Raw genomic sequence first — 15,942 nt, 5'->3', positions numbered from 1 at the left:
TGCCCAAATATAGGTCAACAACGTGCTGCGGGACAGCGGCAGAGGTAGAGGCGGAGATTAAAGACATCGGCGTTGCGTTTATCAGTGCAGTGGAAACAATACTGCCGTTACTTTGCACTAGTAAATATATATGTGTGAGTGTATGTGCATGTGTATGTGTGTTGGCATTCCTTAGTAAATTTGCACTTGTAAATATATGTGCGTGAGTGTGTGTATGTGTACGTGTGTGTGTGTGTATTGCTTAGACGGCCACCGACGAAGCGGCCGCCATGAAACAACGCGAAAACAAATTGGACGGGAACATCGCGTATACGCCCCGTTATCATCAATGGCTAAATTTATGGCCGACCTTGTCGGCATACACAAATATTTCGTGCATTTGTCACGACTCGTTGTCCGGACAGTAATTAAATTTCACGCGGGGCAGCCGACAACTGAGGGAATCTCTTTTGCGGTTGCATTGCTTCCATTTTTGATGTTGTTATTTTAATTGATGCGATCCGGAAAGTGGGTCAAAAGTTGTCCGACGATTGCTGCTGTAGCTAAAGATGTTTTCAGGATAATCCTAAATGCGCACCACATTGCCACCACACCCCCCTCCCCCCCGCCTGTCACGGCAGTGGAAACGAGTTCATTGTATTACGCCAAGGACTCACTTAAGGAATAAAGCGAAAGCATGTTCATGCCGGCGTGATTGTCGCCTCGTTGAATGCGCCTCGAACAGTGTAAAGGACATCCAAGGATATTACAGCTCGTCCCGCAGCTCCCCGCTGCTTACGTGCATTCCAATGCCCCGCAGCCAAACAAATGCCATCCACTTCCTATTAAATTGCACCCCAGACGCACTTCTTCACATCCAGCACGGGCCCAGCTACGAAATTTATTTCGAATCACTTGAAAAATCCGCTGCGCTTATCGCAAAACAATTTGTTTGGCCAGCAAATTATCTACGGGAAACAATGAATGAAAATTGCCTTTGGCTTATGCCACTCTACTCAGGCCCAGTGCCAATAAAAACGGGCCAAGATATGCTTATAGCCAGCTTCCGGACGATACCCCACAGTCGAAGGTCGCTGCATATTGAATAAATTATTATAAATCAAAGCTGAAGTCGTTTTACCAAAATCCATTCGGATCTAAACATTATCTTAGTAGAGATAATAGAAATTAAATGTTTTAATATTAACTAAACTATCAAAACCGGACGTGACTGACACATCCTGGCCACATTATCTGCCTGCAATTAAAGGCGATTAAAGATTAAATAAATATGATATCAACATAATTGTTGCAGCTGCAATTTTAAGCACAATTTATAAAGTTTGACGAGCATAATCGTGTCCATATCGAAGTTGTTTAACTATGACTTTTATAAATGACAAGCACATTATGATTATGTGACATTTGTGATGATAACAAAACTCTATGACAAATCGTTCTGCAAATAAAACCGCGACTGGGTGGTTGAACTTTGTAATTTGTTTCGAATTAACGAAATAAGTTCACAATCTATCAATAATTGTACATAAGTATAAAGATATCAACTTTTATATATAGTGGTACATTGTATTTGCGTGTTTAATATCGAAGACAAATGAAAGTGTTTTTCCTAAGAACTTGTGCCTTTCACTGCGTAGAAAATATTTAATTAATCAAGCCTTTGTGATTAGAACTTTCACTGGTTCAAAATGATTTCCAACAGCTGCGATAACTGAACTGAGATTTTGCATATACATATTGCGAGTTTTTTAAAGTACGTAAAGTAAGTTTTAACTTTTCGTATTATTGTATTATTATTTTCCATCTGTGGGCTAATTTACTTGTTTTCATGCATTTGAATTAGTTATCATAATTTATCTGTATATAAAACAAGTAAACAATCCATGACCCCAGCCAAAAACCATAAAAAAAAAATCCCCCTAGTTCGGATTCGCAGGGTCCCAGACCTATCGACAACATTTGTAGAAAGAATTAAGCGACAAACCGCGTGAGTCATAAGCGGGGGTAATTATTGTCGTATGGCCGAGCTAATCTCCCGATAAGATCGGAAGACCATCGATCGAAAAATTGATGAGAGTTTGCAGTCTCTGCTCAGGTTCTTGGTCAACGTTATACGATTTGTCTTTTTCAAAACTGACGCACCTGATCACAGCCGGCCATATGGCGAGACGGCGCAGTGGGCCACGATAAGGCCAGACGCGGCTGCCAAAAAAACAAAAAAAAAAATAACATTCAATATTCATTATCAATATCAACTGCGCCGCCGCTCCGCTAGATAAGAAATGAATTGACAGCAAGGGCTCCATTTCGGAGCTCCGTTCACAAGTGAACGAGTCTCCGTGCCGAACAGAACCCAACGGTCGACAGCAGCAGTAATAAAAAACAAGTCACAAAAAACTACAAAAAATTATTGTGAAAACGGCTGTGAAAATAAAAAACGAATCGTTGCGCAAATATTTGTTGGGCAATCAAAAGAAGCCTCGGCGCGTGTGGGTCTCGGCAGTGCTCCAACTATCCAAAACTATATCTCGAGCTGAGTTCAGCTTACCCAAGAACTCAAAGACGAAGCATGTCGGAATTTCTGCGGGAACATGTAAGTTCTGCAAAGGGGTTTCCTTATGAATATCCGCGGCAAATATACGTGTAAAGTTTGCCAAAATTCCCGGGAATAATCGAGTTTATAAATACACAGAATTAGTTTAAATCTTGAACATTTGTAATTAATTATTTGGTGAAAAGACGTTGTCTCTTGAAAGAGTTTTACTTCCAATTTGTGCTGTATGTTAGCTCTGGCACGTGATAAACTAAAGCTGTTTCTTATCAAATGAAAGTTCAAAAAGTTCTGCAATCGGGAATGCCAGACTTGAAGATGCCCTTTACAAAGCTAATAAGAGCTGTGCTCTAATACTGTTTAGATTGTTGAGCTCAGACCGAAGAGACGCACATATTTTTTGAAAATGTCACATATTTGAAAAATGTGAAAAATGTGATTTCTTAAGAGGAAATGTCAGGTTTTTGAAAAATGTGAGAAATGTGTTTTCAAATGGGATAACGTACAGGCCACATTTTTCACATTTCACATCAAAAATGTAACATTCGCAGGAAAATGTAAGAAATGTGGCCAGTGGAATTAGGCTATTAGATTGTTGAGCTCAACCCGAAATTACACACATTTACCTGAGTTGATTTTTACCAATTTATATGGATACAAATTAAAACATTGTTTTTAGGGGAAAACAAAAAAATAAAGGTTGAAATGCACCAAAGTGGAATTTATGATGTCATTTCGGCGATATTTTGAATCTTTTCTTACCGAAATGTTCGGCTAAAATTTGCAGCCCACTTGTGTCAGTTGGCACTTTGATTATGACTTGGACTTGGACTATGCGATAATTAGATCATCGTAAAAATTAGTTTTCAATTAAATATAAATTATCAATTTGCAATGGGTTCAGCAGAGGATGACCTCATGTTCATTCACTGATTGCAAATCACGCTTATCACAGAATATTCGAATTGTTAACCCTTTCAGGAATTGGCTTTAAGTTATCTATTTTTTTTTTCGGTTGCCATTAGTCATAATCTTATCAAAGTGCCTAGGCACAGGTGCGCCTTATGTTATTATAGATAAACAAGGTCGCAGCGACTCCATAAAAGAACAAATATATATTGTGAGTTAATAAACATGGATTTAACTGTCTCAATGAGAGCTTAACTCTATAATGGAATACTTTATATTCATTTTATACACTTTCTTTTTGGCAATTATTGACTGTTTGTTGCCGTGTTGTGTTAACCGTTTTGATTGTTAAATACCGATAAGACTCTTTTTTGTATATCGGCATTCCGACGAGATAAGATAAGCACTTCGAACAAATTTGAGGCACCAACTGTTTGCTTAACGGCTACCGTTTTATTCTCCCAAAAACTTTGGCGACTTGAAAGCCTTATTTTAAGCTAACCAAAAGTTCATTAACAAATTTTTTCATATTGATTTCCGCTTGTTTAAGACATATCTTGATTACTTTAAGTGCTATCAGTTCTTTTATAAAGCCCAAGTTCTAAGCAAATTTTACGAATTTGATGTAGCCCCAAACAGACTAAATATTTTGCTGCAGAACTTTTAATCAAAGGTTTTTACTAGTTACATACCGAGGCAATTGTGAGTTGGTTTTCCTTTGATCATGTATAGGAATTTCTGAGCATAAAATCGCTTATCATCATTTATGTTGAGTCTATAATTGTGGTAGCTTGAAACAATATCATTATCAACGATAGCAACGACACGTATTGATTTACATGACGGCAATAATCAATTTGCAGTTACCGAAATTCCTTGACATTGAGTAATATTTCGACTTTTGATATCTAATCGCAAATGAAGAATTGAGGCGCGTGTACATCATTATTATTACATCGATAAGATCTCCCATTCGATGATCAATTGCAGGGCGAGTATGTTTGGGTCAAGCCGCAGAACACGAGCAGCGAATTCGCGGTGCCCTTCGGAGCGCGGATTGTGCGCACGGAGAAGACCCAGACGCTGGTCTGCGATGATGCGAAGAAGCAGTTCTGGGTGCCGGCGGGAGATGTGCTCAAGGCCATGCATCTGACCTCGCACGAGGATGTGGAGGACATGATCACGCTGGGCGATCTGCAGGAGTACACGATTCTGCGCAATCTCCAAACGCGCTACGCCAAACAGTTTATCTACGTAAGTGGGTAGAGAATCCATCTGAGAGCTTTAACTAATAGTTGGTACTCTTTTTGCAGACATACACAGGCTCCATGCTGGTGGCCATCAATCCGTACCAGATACTGCCCATCTATACGCATCGCGAGATTCAATTGTATCGAAATAAGAAGCTCAACGAGTTGCCGCCACACATCTTCGCCGTGAGCGACAATGCCTTCCAGCGCCTGCAGCGCCTGAAGGAGGACCAGTGCGTCGTGATTAGCGGCGAGTCCGGAGCCGGCAAGACCGAGAGCACCAAGCTGATCCTGCAGTACCTGGCTGCGATCAGTGGCAAGCACTCCTGGATCGAGCAGCAAATTATCGAGGCGAATCCCATAATGGAAGCCTTCGGCAATGCGAAGACCGTGCGCAACGACAACTCCTCCCGGTTCGGCAAATACATTGACATTCGCTTCACGCCGGAGGGCGCCATACAGGGTGCTCGCATACAGCAGTACCTGCTGGAGAAGTCACGGATTGTCTTCCAGAGTCGCGAGGAGCGCAACTATCACATCTTCTACTGCATGCTGGCGGGGCTGAGTGCAGCGGAGCGGGAACGCCTGCAGCTGCAGGAGCAGAGTCCCAGCCAGTATCATTACCTGGCGCAGGGCGGCTGCTTCACGCTGGCGGGCAAGCAGGATGCCAAGGACTTTGCCGACATACGCGCCGCCATGAAGGTGCTCTCCTTCAAGCAGGAGGAAGTCTGGTGCCTGCTCAGCCTAATGGCTGCCATACTGCATCTGGGCAACTTGCGCTTCAAGGCGACCGAAGTGGCCAACCTGGAGGCAGCCGAGGTCGACGATCCCGTCAACCTGCAGCGTGTGGCACAGCTTCTGGGCCTGCCGGCGACGCCTCTGTATACGGCGCTGACACAACGCACCATCTACGTGCACGGGGAGCACGTGGTGACCAGCCTGTCGAAGGAGGCCGCACTGGAGGGACGCGATGCCTTTGTAAAGTCCCTCTATGACGGCATCTTTGTGCGGATCGTGCGGCGCATCAATGAGACCATCAACAAGCCGCCGACGGAGCCGGTAAACAGCATCGGAGTATTGGACATCTTTGGATTCGAGAACTTCGATAACAACAGCTTTGAGCAGCTGTGCATCAACTATGCCAATGAGAATCTGCAGCAGTTCTTTGTCGGTCACATTTTCAAGGTATCAACTAGCTGGGCGGCTGTTCCTCTCTCAATCAATATTTCTAAATCCTTTGATCTTGCAGATGGAGCAGGCGGAGTACCAGCTGGAGCATATCAATTGGCAGCATATCGACTTTCAGGACAACCAGGATATACTCGATCTCATTGGCATGAAGCCCATCAACATTATGTCGCTCATCGATGAGGAGTCCAAGTTTCCCAAGGGCACGGATCAGACTCTGCTGGAGAAGCTGCACGTCCAGCATGGCAATCGTTCCATCTATGTCAAGGGCAAGACCACGCAAACCTCGCTCTTCGGCATTCGCCACTATGCCGGCGTGGTCATGTACAATCCATTGGGCTTTCTCGAAAAGAATCGCGATTCCTTTAGCGGCGATCTGCGTTCCCTGGTGCAGCGTTCCAGCAACAGGTATCTGGTGGACATATTTCCCCAGGAGCTGCCCATGGACACGGCCAAGAAGCAGCCCACGCTCTGCGTCAAGTTTCGCAACTCCTTGGATATGCTGATGCGAACCTTGTCGCAGGCACATCCCTACTTCATACGCTGCATCAAGCCCAATGAGTATAAGGAACCTAATGTGAGTAGACACAATATTCCGGGAGAGATAAAGATCAGACTCTGATTCGGGTTATATGTCCAATGTATCCTCGATGTCTCTCTCTCTCTCCCTCTCTCTGTTATTCCCTGATAAGTATGCTATAAAAAATGTATATGTTGCTCTATATGAAATTGACCACACGGTTGTTTATTCGGTTTAATTAGTATCTTCAAATCTTATACTTACCTCAATTTCTTTACTCCTCTAGAATTTTGACAAGGAACTGTGTGTGCGTCAGTTGCGCTACTCGGGCATGATGGAGACGGCTCGCATTCGTCGCGCTGGATATCCCATACGCCACGCCTACCGCGCCTTTGTGGAACGCTATCGACTGCTGGTGCCGCGCACGGGTCCGCTCGACCAATGCGACTGCCGCTTGTTGGCGCGACAGATATGCGACGCGGCCTTGCCCGCCGACTCGGATCGCCAGTTTGGACGCACGAAACTCTTCCTGCGGGATGAGGACGATGCGCTCCTGGAGGCAGAACGCTCGCGCATAATGCTTAAATGGATTGTGACCATACAGAGAGGTATACGGCGTGTGCTCTTCCGTCGCTACATGCAGAAATATCGCCAGACCATTGTCACAGTGCAGCGCTATTGGCGAGGACGTGCCCAACGGCGCAGGTACCAGGTGATGCGACTCGGCTTCCATCGGCTGGGCGCCTGCATAGCTGCCCAGCGACTGACCACCCACTTTACGATGGTGCGCAGCCGTACGATAAAGCTGCAGGCGCTCTGCCGCGGCAACCTGGCCAGAAAACGTTTCGCCATGGAGCGGCAAGCCAAGCGGGCGACGCAGCTGCAACTAAACCGAGTAAAAGAGCAGGAACTGCTGCGCCTAAAGGAGCTGGAGCAGCAGCGTCTCAAGCAGCAGCAGGCTGAAGCGGAGCTCCGTTTAAAGGAAAAACAGGCGGCGGAGCAGCGTTTCAAGGAGGAGATCGCGGCACGCAATGCTCAAGCCATGTTGGCTTTGAATCAGCCCAAACGCACAAAGTCCCTGAAGCGATCGGAGCAGCCGCAAATCCGAGCGCAAGTGTTGCCGGCGCCCACGTTGCAGGCACGCATGTCCCTGCCACCGCCCCCGCCGATGTCCCCAATCGCAATTGTGTCGCTGGGCACTCGTCCCTCCAGCAACAGCAACAACAGCGTAGCCAGGACGAATGGCAATGCTGTGGACAGCCCTGGCTACATGGACGTCGAGTCGTCCAAGCAAATTGTGGACGATGTGTTCGGCTTTCTCAACGACGAGCCCGATGTGAGTGGTCCACTGGGGCCGAATGTCAAGGAGAAGTCCTTGATATTCGAGCGGCAATTGCGCCTGCGCAAAGATGTCCCCACCAAGCTGCTGTCCCGACCCGTCAACTACTACGAGGCGGCGCCTCGCAAGGTCGCCGACCAGACGCGTCTCTAGCAGTTGCCGGTTGCCGGGGCAAATTAGACAGCCCTGAACAAATTAGACCGCCCCTTACGATAAGTAGTTAATAGCTGATATTATGAAAATATTCTTCTTCCAATTGATGCAAGCATCTCTTCCAATCGTCTCGCTTTCGTGGGCTTTCTTTTGATGCACCTGTACAAATGTTATATCAATGTCGGCTTGTATATATATATAGTATATATATACGCATACATAGTTTAAATCGATTCGTTTTGTGATCGTTCAATTTGCCCAACGGCTCCCATTTTATAAATGTATATTCTATGTACCAACCTATTTATTATATTTTTTTGTAAATAAAACCCGCTTCGGTGGTGACATCTAAGGAATTTAAAGATATACGCAATCCATTTGGTTTTTTCTTCACTGTAGTTGCTTATGGATCTGGCATTTGTGTCTCAGTTGTCATCGTTTTTGTACACTTTGGTCATTTCATATTGTGCTTTTTGTACTCGATGTCCAGTAGCTTTGCTGATCAATGTCAACTGCAAATTAAAAACATGCCTAAATAAATTTGGACTGAAATACTAGCTGCGGAAATTAGACCTCCTATTTTTCAAGCTATTTTCAGCTTATTTTGATAAGACATTCAATCGCTTGATATTCGAATAGCCACACTTTGGACTACCCATTGACAATATTTACATAAACAGTGTTGGCCAAAAGATTAGAGCTACGTAATCTATAAAATTTGATTGCCCCAAAGATAGAGTCAACAGCTTTATTTATTATTAAATGTGAAGGTGTACACAAGTGGAAACAATAGAAAACTTGTCTTAAAATAATGATTGACGAATTTTTTATTTATTTCGTGCTTTTTGTAAAAAAATAAGAACTTTTATTAAATGTATTTCAAGTTACCTTACCTTCAGTTTCTTACCTTTGAGCCTGCCACTTCTGTAAATGATTATATATGTTTGCACATTAAAATATGAGCATTGTACTGATAATATTAAATGTACTCATTTGATTCGGAATTGATGTGTATATTGAATAGATATTTCCCTTTTATTTTTTTGATATTTGTTCATTAACATTCTCTGTGGAGCATAGCCCATGTATATATTGAGTTATATTTGGTATTTGCCAAAGAAAATTTAAATCTTTTTTTAAGTGTGTTTTAAGTTAGCTTACCTTAAAATTTCGGACTACCTTTGAGCCTACCAGTTTGATCTTAATAGTAAAAGTGTAAATAATTAAATTCGTTTGCAAATTAAAATATAAGAATTTTGCTGATGCAAGTATAATATACTATGTGTATATTGAATAGATATTCCCCATTCATTTATTTATTTTAATAATATTTCTTCATTACCATTCTCTGAGGAGCTTAAACCATGTTCTATGTATATTGAGTGTCTTTCTAATTTAGGAATATGGTATTTCAGGCATTAGCTTAAACGTTTCATTCACCAGCAATATTCCATTGAAATGAAACAACAGCAAAACAGCAAAAACAGCAAAAATCTTTAATATTTATTGACAAAAATGTAGATTTCATTCCACAGCCGCTTTTTTAGAGTCCAGATACGCACGGCGTCGAATATAGTCAGCAACTAAGTTTAGAATTGAAATTATGTTAGCAAGAAGCTCCAGCTATCGCTATCGAAAAGCTTTGGCAGTTTAAAACAAATGCCCCGCATGATAAATGAAATAAAATGCGATCGTAAATAATCGGACGGACTCTTATCGGATCGGCATATCTACTTGAAAAAACCTTAATACCAGCGCGCTTTGTTAGGCGTCACCTACACGGATTAAAGCTGTCAGAATTTCATTATAAATTAACTCAGGGAATGTGTATAAGAGAAACTGACCAAAATGCTGAGGTTGAAATAATTAATTTTTTAGATACACTTACCCAAAAATGTGTTCCTATTCCTATTTACCAATATTGTCATTCCTTTCATTAATAGATAACCCTCAAGAAGAGCAACAGCATCAGCTCCGCTGGCACAATACGCCTGCCCAAGCCGACTCCCACCAATTTGGACACATCGGACTTTAGCTTCTTGAAGTTTGCCTCGACTTATTTCTGCAACGGCATCACATATCAGCACGAGAGGAAGCCTCTGAAGCAGCCTCTTTTGAAACATGATCTACCCATGGATCAAACGGCTGCCAAGGCAAGTGACCCTCATCTGACACAAGTTAATTCCGGACTCACCATTTTCTCTCCTTAGGCCATTTGGCTGATGATTCTGCGCTTTATGGGCGATCTGCCGGAGGCAGCGCCCAGCCCGACCCATCATTCCCTGCGTAACCCACAACTTATGCAGGATATGGCGCGCATTCTCGGCTCCAAGCCGCGTCGCTTTGTCAGGCAAACCGTCAAGCGTCAAACAAGTATGATTGGCAATGGTCATCAGGATGCCGAGGAGTTCTATCAGCTCTGGATAAACGTCGGCAGCAGCCATCTGGACAAGATTCACATCATAATTGGACATGGTATCTTAAGAGAAGGCTTAAGGTAAGTTGCGACTCTCTTGGATCTAGTCTCTTGGGTCTATCCTCTTGGGTCTATCCTCTTGAGTTTATGCCAGATATTTTTGGAATTTTAATTTTAATTATGATAGAATTAGCTGTTGATTCCAAGCTAAGGCCCATTTATACACACTTATGTTTGTTTACGCACCTTCTTTGATTTCCTTACAGAGACGAGATCCTCGCTCAGATCTGCAAGCAGCTGTACCTGAATCCCAGTCGCAGCTCGCTCTCCCGCGGCTGGTTGCTGCTCTCGCTCTGCTTGAGCTGCTTTCCACCCACAGCCAATTTCGAGCCCTATCTGCGCAGCTACATGAAGGCGGGCACCGCCAAGCTGCAGGCGGCGCCTTGTCTACAGCATCTGGAGCGCACCTTGGTCAACGGGGCGCGTTCCCAACCTCCCTCGCTCTTGGAGCTGCAGGCGATTCGCAGTCGCCAGCCTTTGAAGTTGGCGATTTATTTGATGGACGGCGAAGCTCGCAAATTGCAGGTGGATGCAGCCAGCACGGCCAGGGAGGTAGTGCAGCAGCTGTGCGATGGGCTCGGTCTAAGCGACAGCTTTGGCTTCGGCTTGGTTTTGTCGTTGCACGAGAAGCTCATGCCCCTGGGAGCCGGACGCGAACACGTGCTGGACGCTATTGCCAGCTGCGAGCAACGCCAAGCGGATGCACCTTGGAAGCTGTACTTGCGCAAGGAACTGTTCGGGGCCTGGTATGATCCTGCGCTGGATCCCCAGGCAACGCATCTCATCTACAAGCAGATTCTGAGCGGCTTAAAGTGTGGCGAATATCGCTGTCGCTCAGAGAAGGATATCGCGATGGTCTGTGCCCTGGCCTCCTACATTGAGCATGGGGCACAACCCGTGGCAAGGCTCTCTGACAGCCAGCTGACGGCCTTTGTGCCGCAGGATCTGCTTGCGCCGGGCGAACGGGCCGTACAGAACTGGAGTCGATTGATTGCAGCAACGTACGAGAGCAGCGCCTATGTGAAGAAGGGCCAGGACGAGAAGTCGCAGCAGCGTGCCAAGGAAGACATTTGCCTGTTTGCCCATCTGTCCTGGCCCCTGCGCCATTCTCGTCTCTACGAAGTGCTCCGCGTGTCCGGCCCCAAATTGCAGAGCGATGATCTCATGCTGGCTGTTAATGCCACAGGACTCTCGCTCATTGACGAAACGGAGCAGGTGCTCGCATCCTGCAGCTATGCGGAGCTGCTCAAGGTGCACTATCGAGCCAGCGACCAGATACACGTCCTTACCGCCCAACAGGAGAACTTTGTGCTGCAGTCCAGCGAGGCTCTCGATGCAGTTGAGCTGATTGACTTCATGCTGGTCAGCCTGCAGCAACGCTCCAGCTACGGCGTAGCCATAGACAACACCCAGGCACAGTCTGAACAGGATGACCTGCTGGCGCTAACAGCCGGGGATCTGGTGCAGTTCGAAGCGGGTGTCACGGGTGCCCAGTTGATGGCAAAGGATCCCAGATGCAGCTGGCGTGGCTGTGCCAATGGACAGTGGGGTCAATTTGTCGCCGCCAATGTGCGCATCCTGGCCACGCTCTCGAAGCCCAGCGCACAGTTACAGCAGATATTCAAAGAGCGAACGAGTCGGAACCTTGCAGAACAACCTGAGGCAAAGGGCTCGACGGCAGCTCCGCGTCGTCGAAATCATAGTTTGGCCCAGTTTGCTGAGATGCAGTTCCGAGAGCGCTTGGAGTAGGTTCCTTTGTAGACTTGTGTTTAATTTGAAGTTGCTTAAAGTTTCGCCTATCCACAGATCGGAGCAGTCCCCTTTGTGGAGGTATTCAGCCGAGCCACTGAAGGCACCGCTCCTTAGGTCTCTGCACTCCAAGCCGCAGCTCTACCAACAGGCACAAGTCATTCATCATCACATACTGAAGGTAGGCCAGGTTTATATGCTATTCTGATCAGCCTAACAGTTCGTATTCCTTCAGTACATGGGCGATATAGCACGCGGTAATCTACCTGTGAATACGGATTTAATCTTCCAGCCGGCTCTGCAAGAGCCGTTGCTCTGTGATGAGGTCTTCTGTCAGCTCTTGAAGCAGCTAAGCGACAATCCGCTGGAGGTGAGCGAGGATCGTGGCTGGGACTTGCTCTATCTGGCCACAGGCATCATGGCGCCCAGTGTGCTGATAATGCGTGAACTAATTCTGTTCCTGAGCCTGCGGCACGATGCACTGGCAGATGCATGCCTGAGGCGTTTGAAACGTTCCGTGCAGTACGGGCCGAGAAAGCATGCCCCGCACCTGATTGAGGTGGAGGGGATCCAGCAACGTTGCATGCACATCTATCATAAGATCTACTTCCCGGACGATACTGTGGAGGCCTTTGAGATAGAGTCGCATACGCGGGGAGCGGATCTCATCAGGGAGATAGCAAATCGTTTGGAGCTTAAGTCGCAGTTGGGTTTCAGTATTTTTCTGAAAATGGGCGAGAAGATTTACGCCATTCCCGAGGCAGAGTTTGTGTTCGATTTCATCACGGAACTTTTGCACTTTCCCCGCCAGCAGAAGACAATCCGCGCCAGCTGCGATGGCCACTACCAGCTGCACTTTATGCGCAAGCTTTGGCTCAACTGTCAGCCGGGCACGGATTTCAATGCGGATATGATCTTCAGCTATCCACAAGAATTGCATAAGTACCTTAAGGGCTACTATGCCGTTGACCTCGAGCTGGCCTTGCAGCTGGTCAAACTAATTTACAGGGCGGATCGGGATAATGAGGAAGGTTTGCCGCTGCATGAGCTGCTGCCACGTCTGGTGCCTGAGGACTTGCTACCGTTGCAGACGCTGGCCGAGTGGCATCAACAGCTCTCGCCAATTATGCAGCAAGAGGACGGCGTTGACGAGGAACAAGCGAAGCTGATGTTTCTACAGGAGCTTGCCAAGCAGCTGTGCTTTGGCTCCACGTTCTTCGTTGTCAAGCAGCTGAACGACAAGTCCCTGCCCGAGAATCTTTTGATAGCGATTAACAGCACAGGCTTCCATCTACTCGATGTGCATACGAAAAATCTTCTGAGAAGCTACAGCTACACGGAACTGGGCATGTGGAGCTCCGGCAAGAACCACTTTCACATACGATTTGGCAACATGATTGGCGCCTCGAAGCTGCTCTGCAGCACTAGCCAAGGCTACAAGATGGATGATCTGTTGGCGTCCTACATGAGCTACTTTAATGATGACCAATAACCGATAGAAATAAATTTTGGATTATATATAACCTAGCTGGCTGGTCTTGTCAATCAGGGCAACCATGCCGGCCATCAGCTCATCGCAGTTGGGCAGAATCTGAGCGGGCGGTAGTACGAAGCCAAAATTTCCCTTATCTCGAAACTCAATGGTATAGCCCACCTTTTTGTCCAGCTCATTGAAGACCCAATCGACAGACGAACCGGAAGCGACATCTACAAAAATAAAAATAAATTTGTTATTATTATGAAAAGTCTGAAAATTGATCGACCTACATAACGTTGAGGCTGTGGAACCGTAAACATAGTCAGTGCCATAGACCAAATTTTTGATGGCGCCGGCAAAGGCGGCGCCAATTTCTTGCAAATCGTCGTAGTTTTCAGGGAACTCTTCTTCTGTGTGGCCATAAGGTGACAGCAACCATTGGCCGTAGGAGTGAAAAGATAGGTACACGCTGAATTTATCCTTGATGCTCGTTAGATAATCGGCGAGCGCCTTCGTCTCTGGCTCCGACCAAGCTGAGTCGCCGGCAAATGTCTGGCTGCAAGGATCCGACGAGGCGCCATTATTTTCCATCCAGTGTGAATTGAAGTTACGATTGCCATCGACTCCGATGCAGGACGAGGTGGCGTGCGGTTGACGCGTCTTGCGCCACAACCGATTCTATGTTACAAAGTTCGGTTAGCTAACCCAGCTATCAAATAAATCGTGAGGCTTACCGATCGATGGGAGTATTCAAAGCCATCAACATTAAACACGGGCACAATATACCAATCGTAGCTCTCCGCCAAGTTGCGCACCTCAGTTTTCTGTGAGGTAAGCAACTCGTTGATGAACCATGTGGCACTGGCCGAGGTGATCCACTCACGTGCGTGTATGTTGGACTCAATGAATATGCCGGGCTTATCGGTGCCATGGGAAATCTTGATGCCACGAATGTTTCGTCCCTCGTAGGACTGGCCAATAGAGAACCCTTCAGTCACGTTTGGATAGGTTGACAATATTTCATCCAACCACGCCTCGATCTCGGCCAGTTCATGGTACCGCTTCCAGCCAAAGGTGCCGCTATCTCTGTTGGATATTTGCTCGTCGTCGATAAGCCTAAATATCAAGCAGTAAACTTTATAGTACGCAATATTAATACACGATTTGCCCACGTCTTATCGTCGAACAAAAAATCAATTATATAACAGGGCTCTAGCAAAGGAATTTGAAACATGAAAAACCCTTTTCTAATATCCTTAGGCAATACTTACTTTTGTACATTGTCTATTAAGAGCTGGCTGCTGATACCAAAGAATTTAAGGAGTAGCTGAAAGCGCGTTGACTCAGACGGACTGACCATAATGTGCATTTGCTTGGTGTGCTCATCGTATTCCTTCCAGATATTATACTAAACCGTAATTGCATACAGAAATCACAATAGCTTCAGCTTTTCAATTTACAATCCCTTACATACCTTTTGGCTAAGCTCACCCAGTTTATTTATCAGTGATAATTGTATTTTATTCTTTATGCGTAACTGGTACACACTGTAGTTATCGTATCGCGTCTTCGGTGGGTCCTTGAGTGTCCCAGCGCTAGCTAGGACCACAAGCGTTGCAAGCACCCAAATCAGACGCATAGCGATAATTGACTGATTGATATCGTAGTCAAACTAAAACTTGATAGCTAAGTAGCATTCCAACACATTTTTCTGGAAATTATCTTTATTGATTTATGACTGTCCAGCTTTCCAGCCAAATTAAACTCACATTTAGGTTTCAGGTAAACCAGCTTTTAGATTCAGCTTTCAAAGATATTATGCCAATTAAGGCGTCTTTGGCAAAACATGTAACGTGGAGCCCCTTGCTTTTCGTAGATTTGAGTCAAAATTTGTATGACGCCAATTGATAGTAGGGATCCGTACGAATGCAAATAGGTATAACATTTCAAAATCAGACAATATTTTCCCGAGATAACCAAAAATAATCATTAAAAAAGTATTGATTTTCGAACCGACCCCGACTTTGAGGAAAAAAACCAAGTAACCTTTTGCCATTTTGATGATTTTGGTCAAAATTTAGATTTTTTGATTTTTTGATGCCAATCGATGGTACTGATCCTCACGAGTCCAAAATGGTATAAAATTCGAAAATCTGACATTATTTGGCCGAGATGTTCCAAAATATCATCAAAAGACTTTACAAACGAATCGCTTTTTGGTCCACAGCTTTTTTCAACCTATCGAATTTTAAATTGTTTGAATGCCAATTGATAGTAGGGATCCGTATGAATTCAAAAAGGTATAACATTTTAAAATCAGACAAGATTTA

General features: G+C 45.2%; 2 protein-coding genes across 2 annotated transcripts; one reads left to right on the top strand and one right to left on the bottom strand.

The window, feature by feature from the left end:
* The first annotated feature begins 2,334 nt into the window (after window positions 1-2,334).
* Myo28B1 (Myosin 28B1) lies at window positions 2,335-13,644 on the top strand. Its single transcript, XM_064690462.1, has 10 exons — window positions 2,335-2,593; window positions 4,451-4,714; window positions 4,774-5,895; window positions 5,960-6,475; window positions 6,705-7,754; window positions 9,854-10,063; window positions 10,121-10,407; window positions 10,593-12,131; window positions 12,193-12,316; window positions 12,371-13,644. Exons 1-10 carry the CDS (start codon window positions 2,570-2,572, stop codon window positions 13,625-13,627), a joined length of 6,393 nt encoding a protein of 2,130 aa, XP_064546532.1. The 5' UTR covers window positions 2,335-2,569; the 3' UTR covers window positions 13,628-13,644.
* On the bottom strand, window positions 13,515-15,284 carry LOC135434083 (zinc carboxypeptidase). Its single transcript, XM_064690461.1, has 5 exons — window positions 15,087-15,284; window positions 14,884-15,020; window positions 14,347-14,728; window positions 13,903-14,290; window positions 13,515-13,842 (listed from the first exon to the last, which is right to left on the bottom strand). Exons 1-5 carry the CDS (start codon window positions 15,249-15,251, stop codon window positions 13,649-13,651), a joined length of 1,266 nt encoding a protein of 421 aa, XP_064546531.1. The 5' UTR covers window positions 15,252-15,284; the 3' UTR covers window positions 13,515-13,648.
* Between the last annotated feature and the right edge of the window lie 658 nt (window positions 15,285-15,942).

Source organism: Drosophila montana, unplaced genomic scaffold (genome assembly GCF_035044405.1).
Source record: "Drosophila montana isolate Dmon_TW-CO22-7 unplaced genomic scaffold, ASM3504440v1 contig_3266_1, whole genome shotgun sequence".
NCBI lineage: Eukaryota > Metazoa > Arthropoda > Insecta > Diptera > Drosophilidae > Drosophila > Drosophila montana.
Note: the sequence above shows the minus strand (reverse complement) of the source record. Positions and strands in the feature narration are given on the sequence as shown.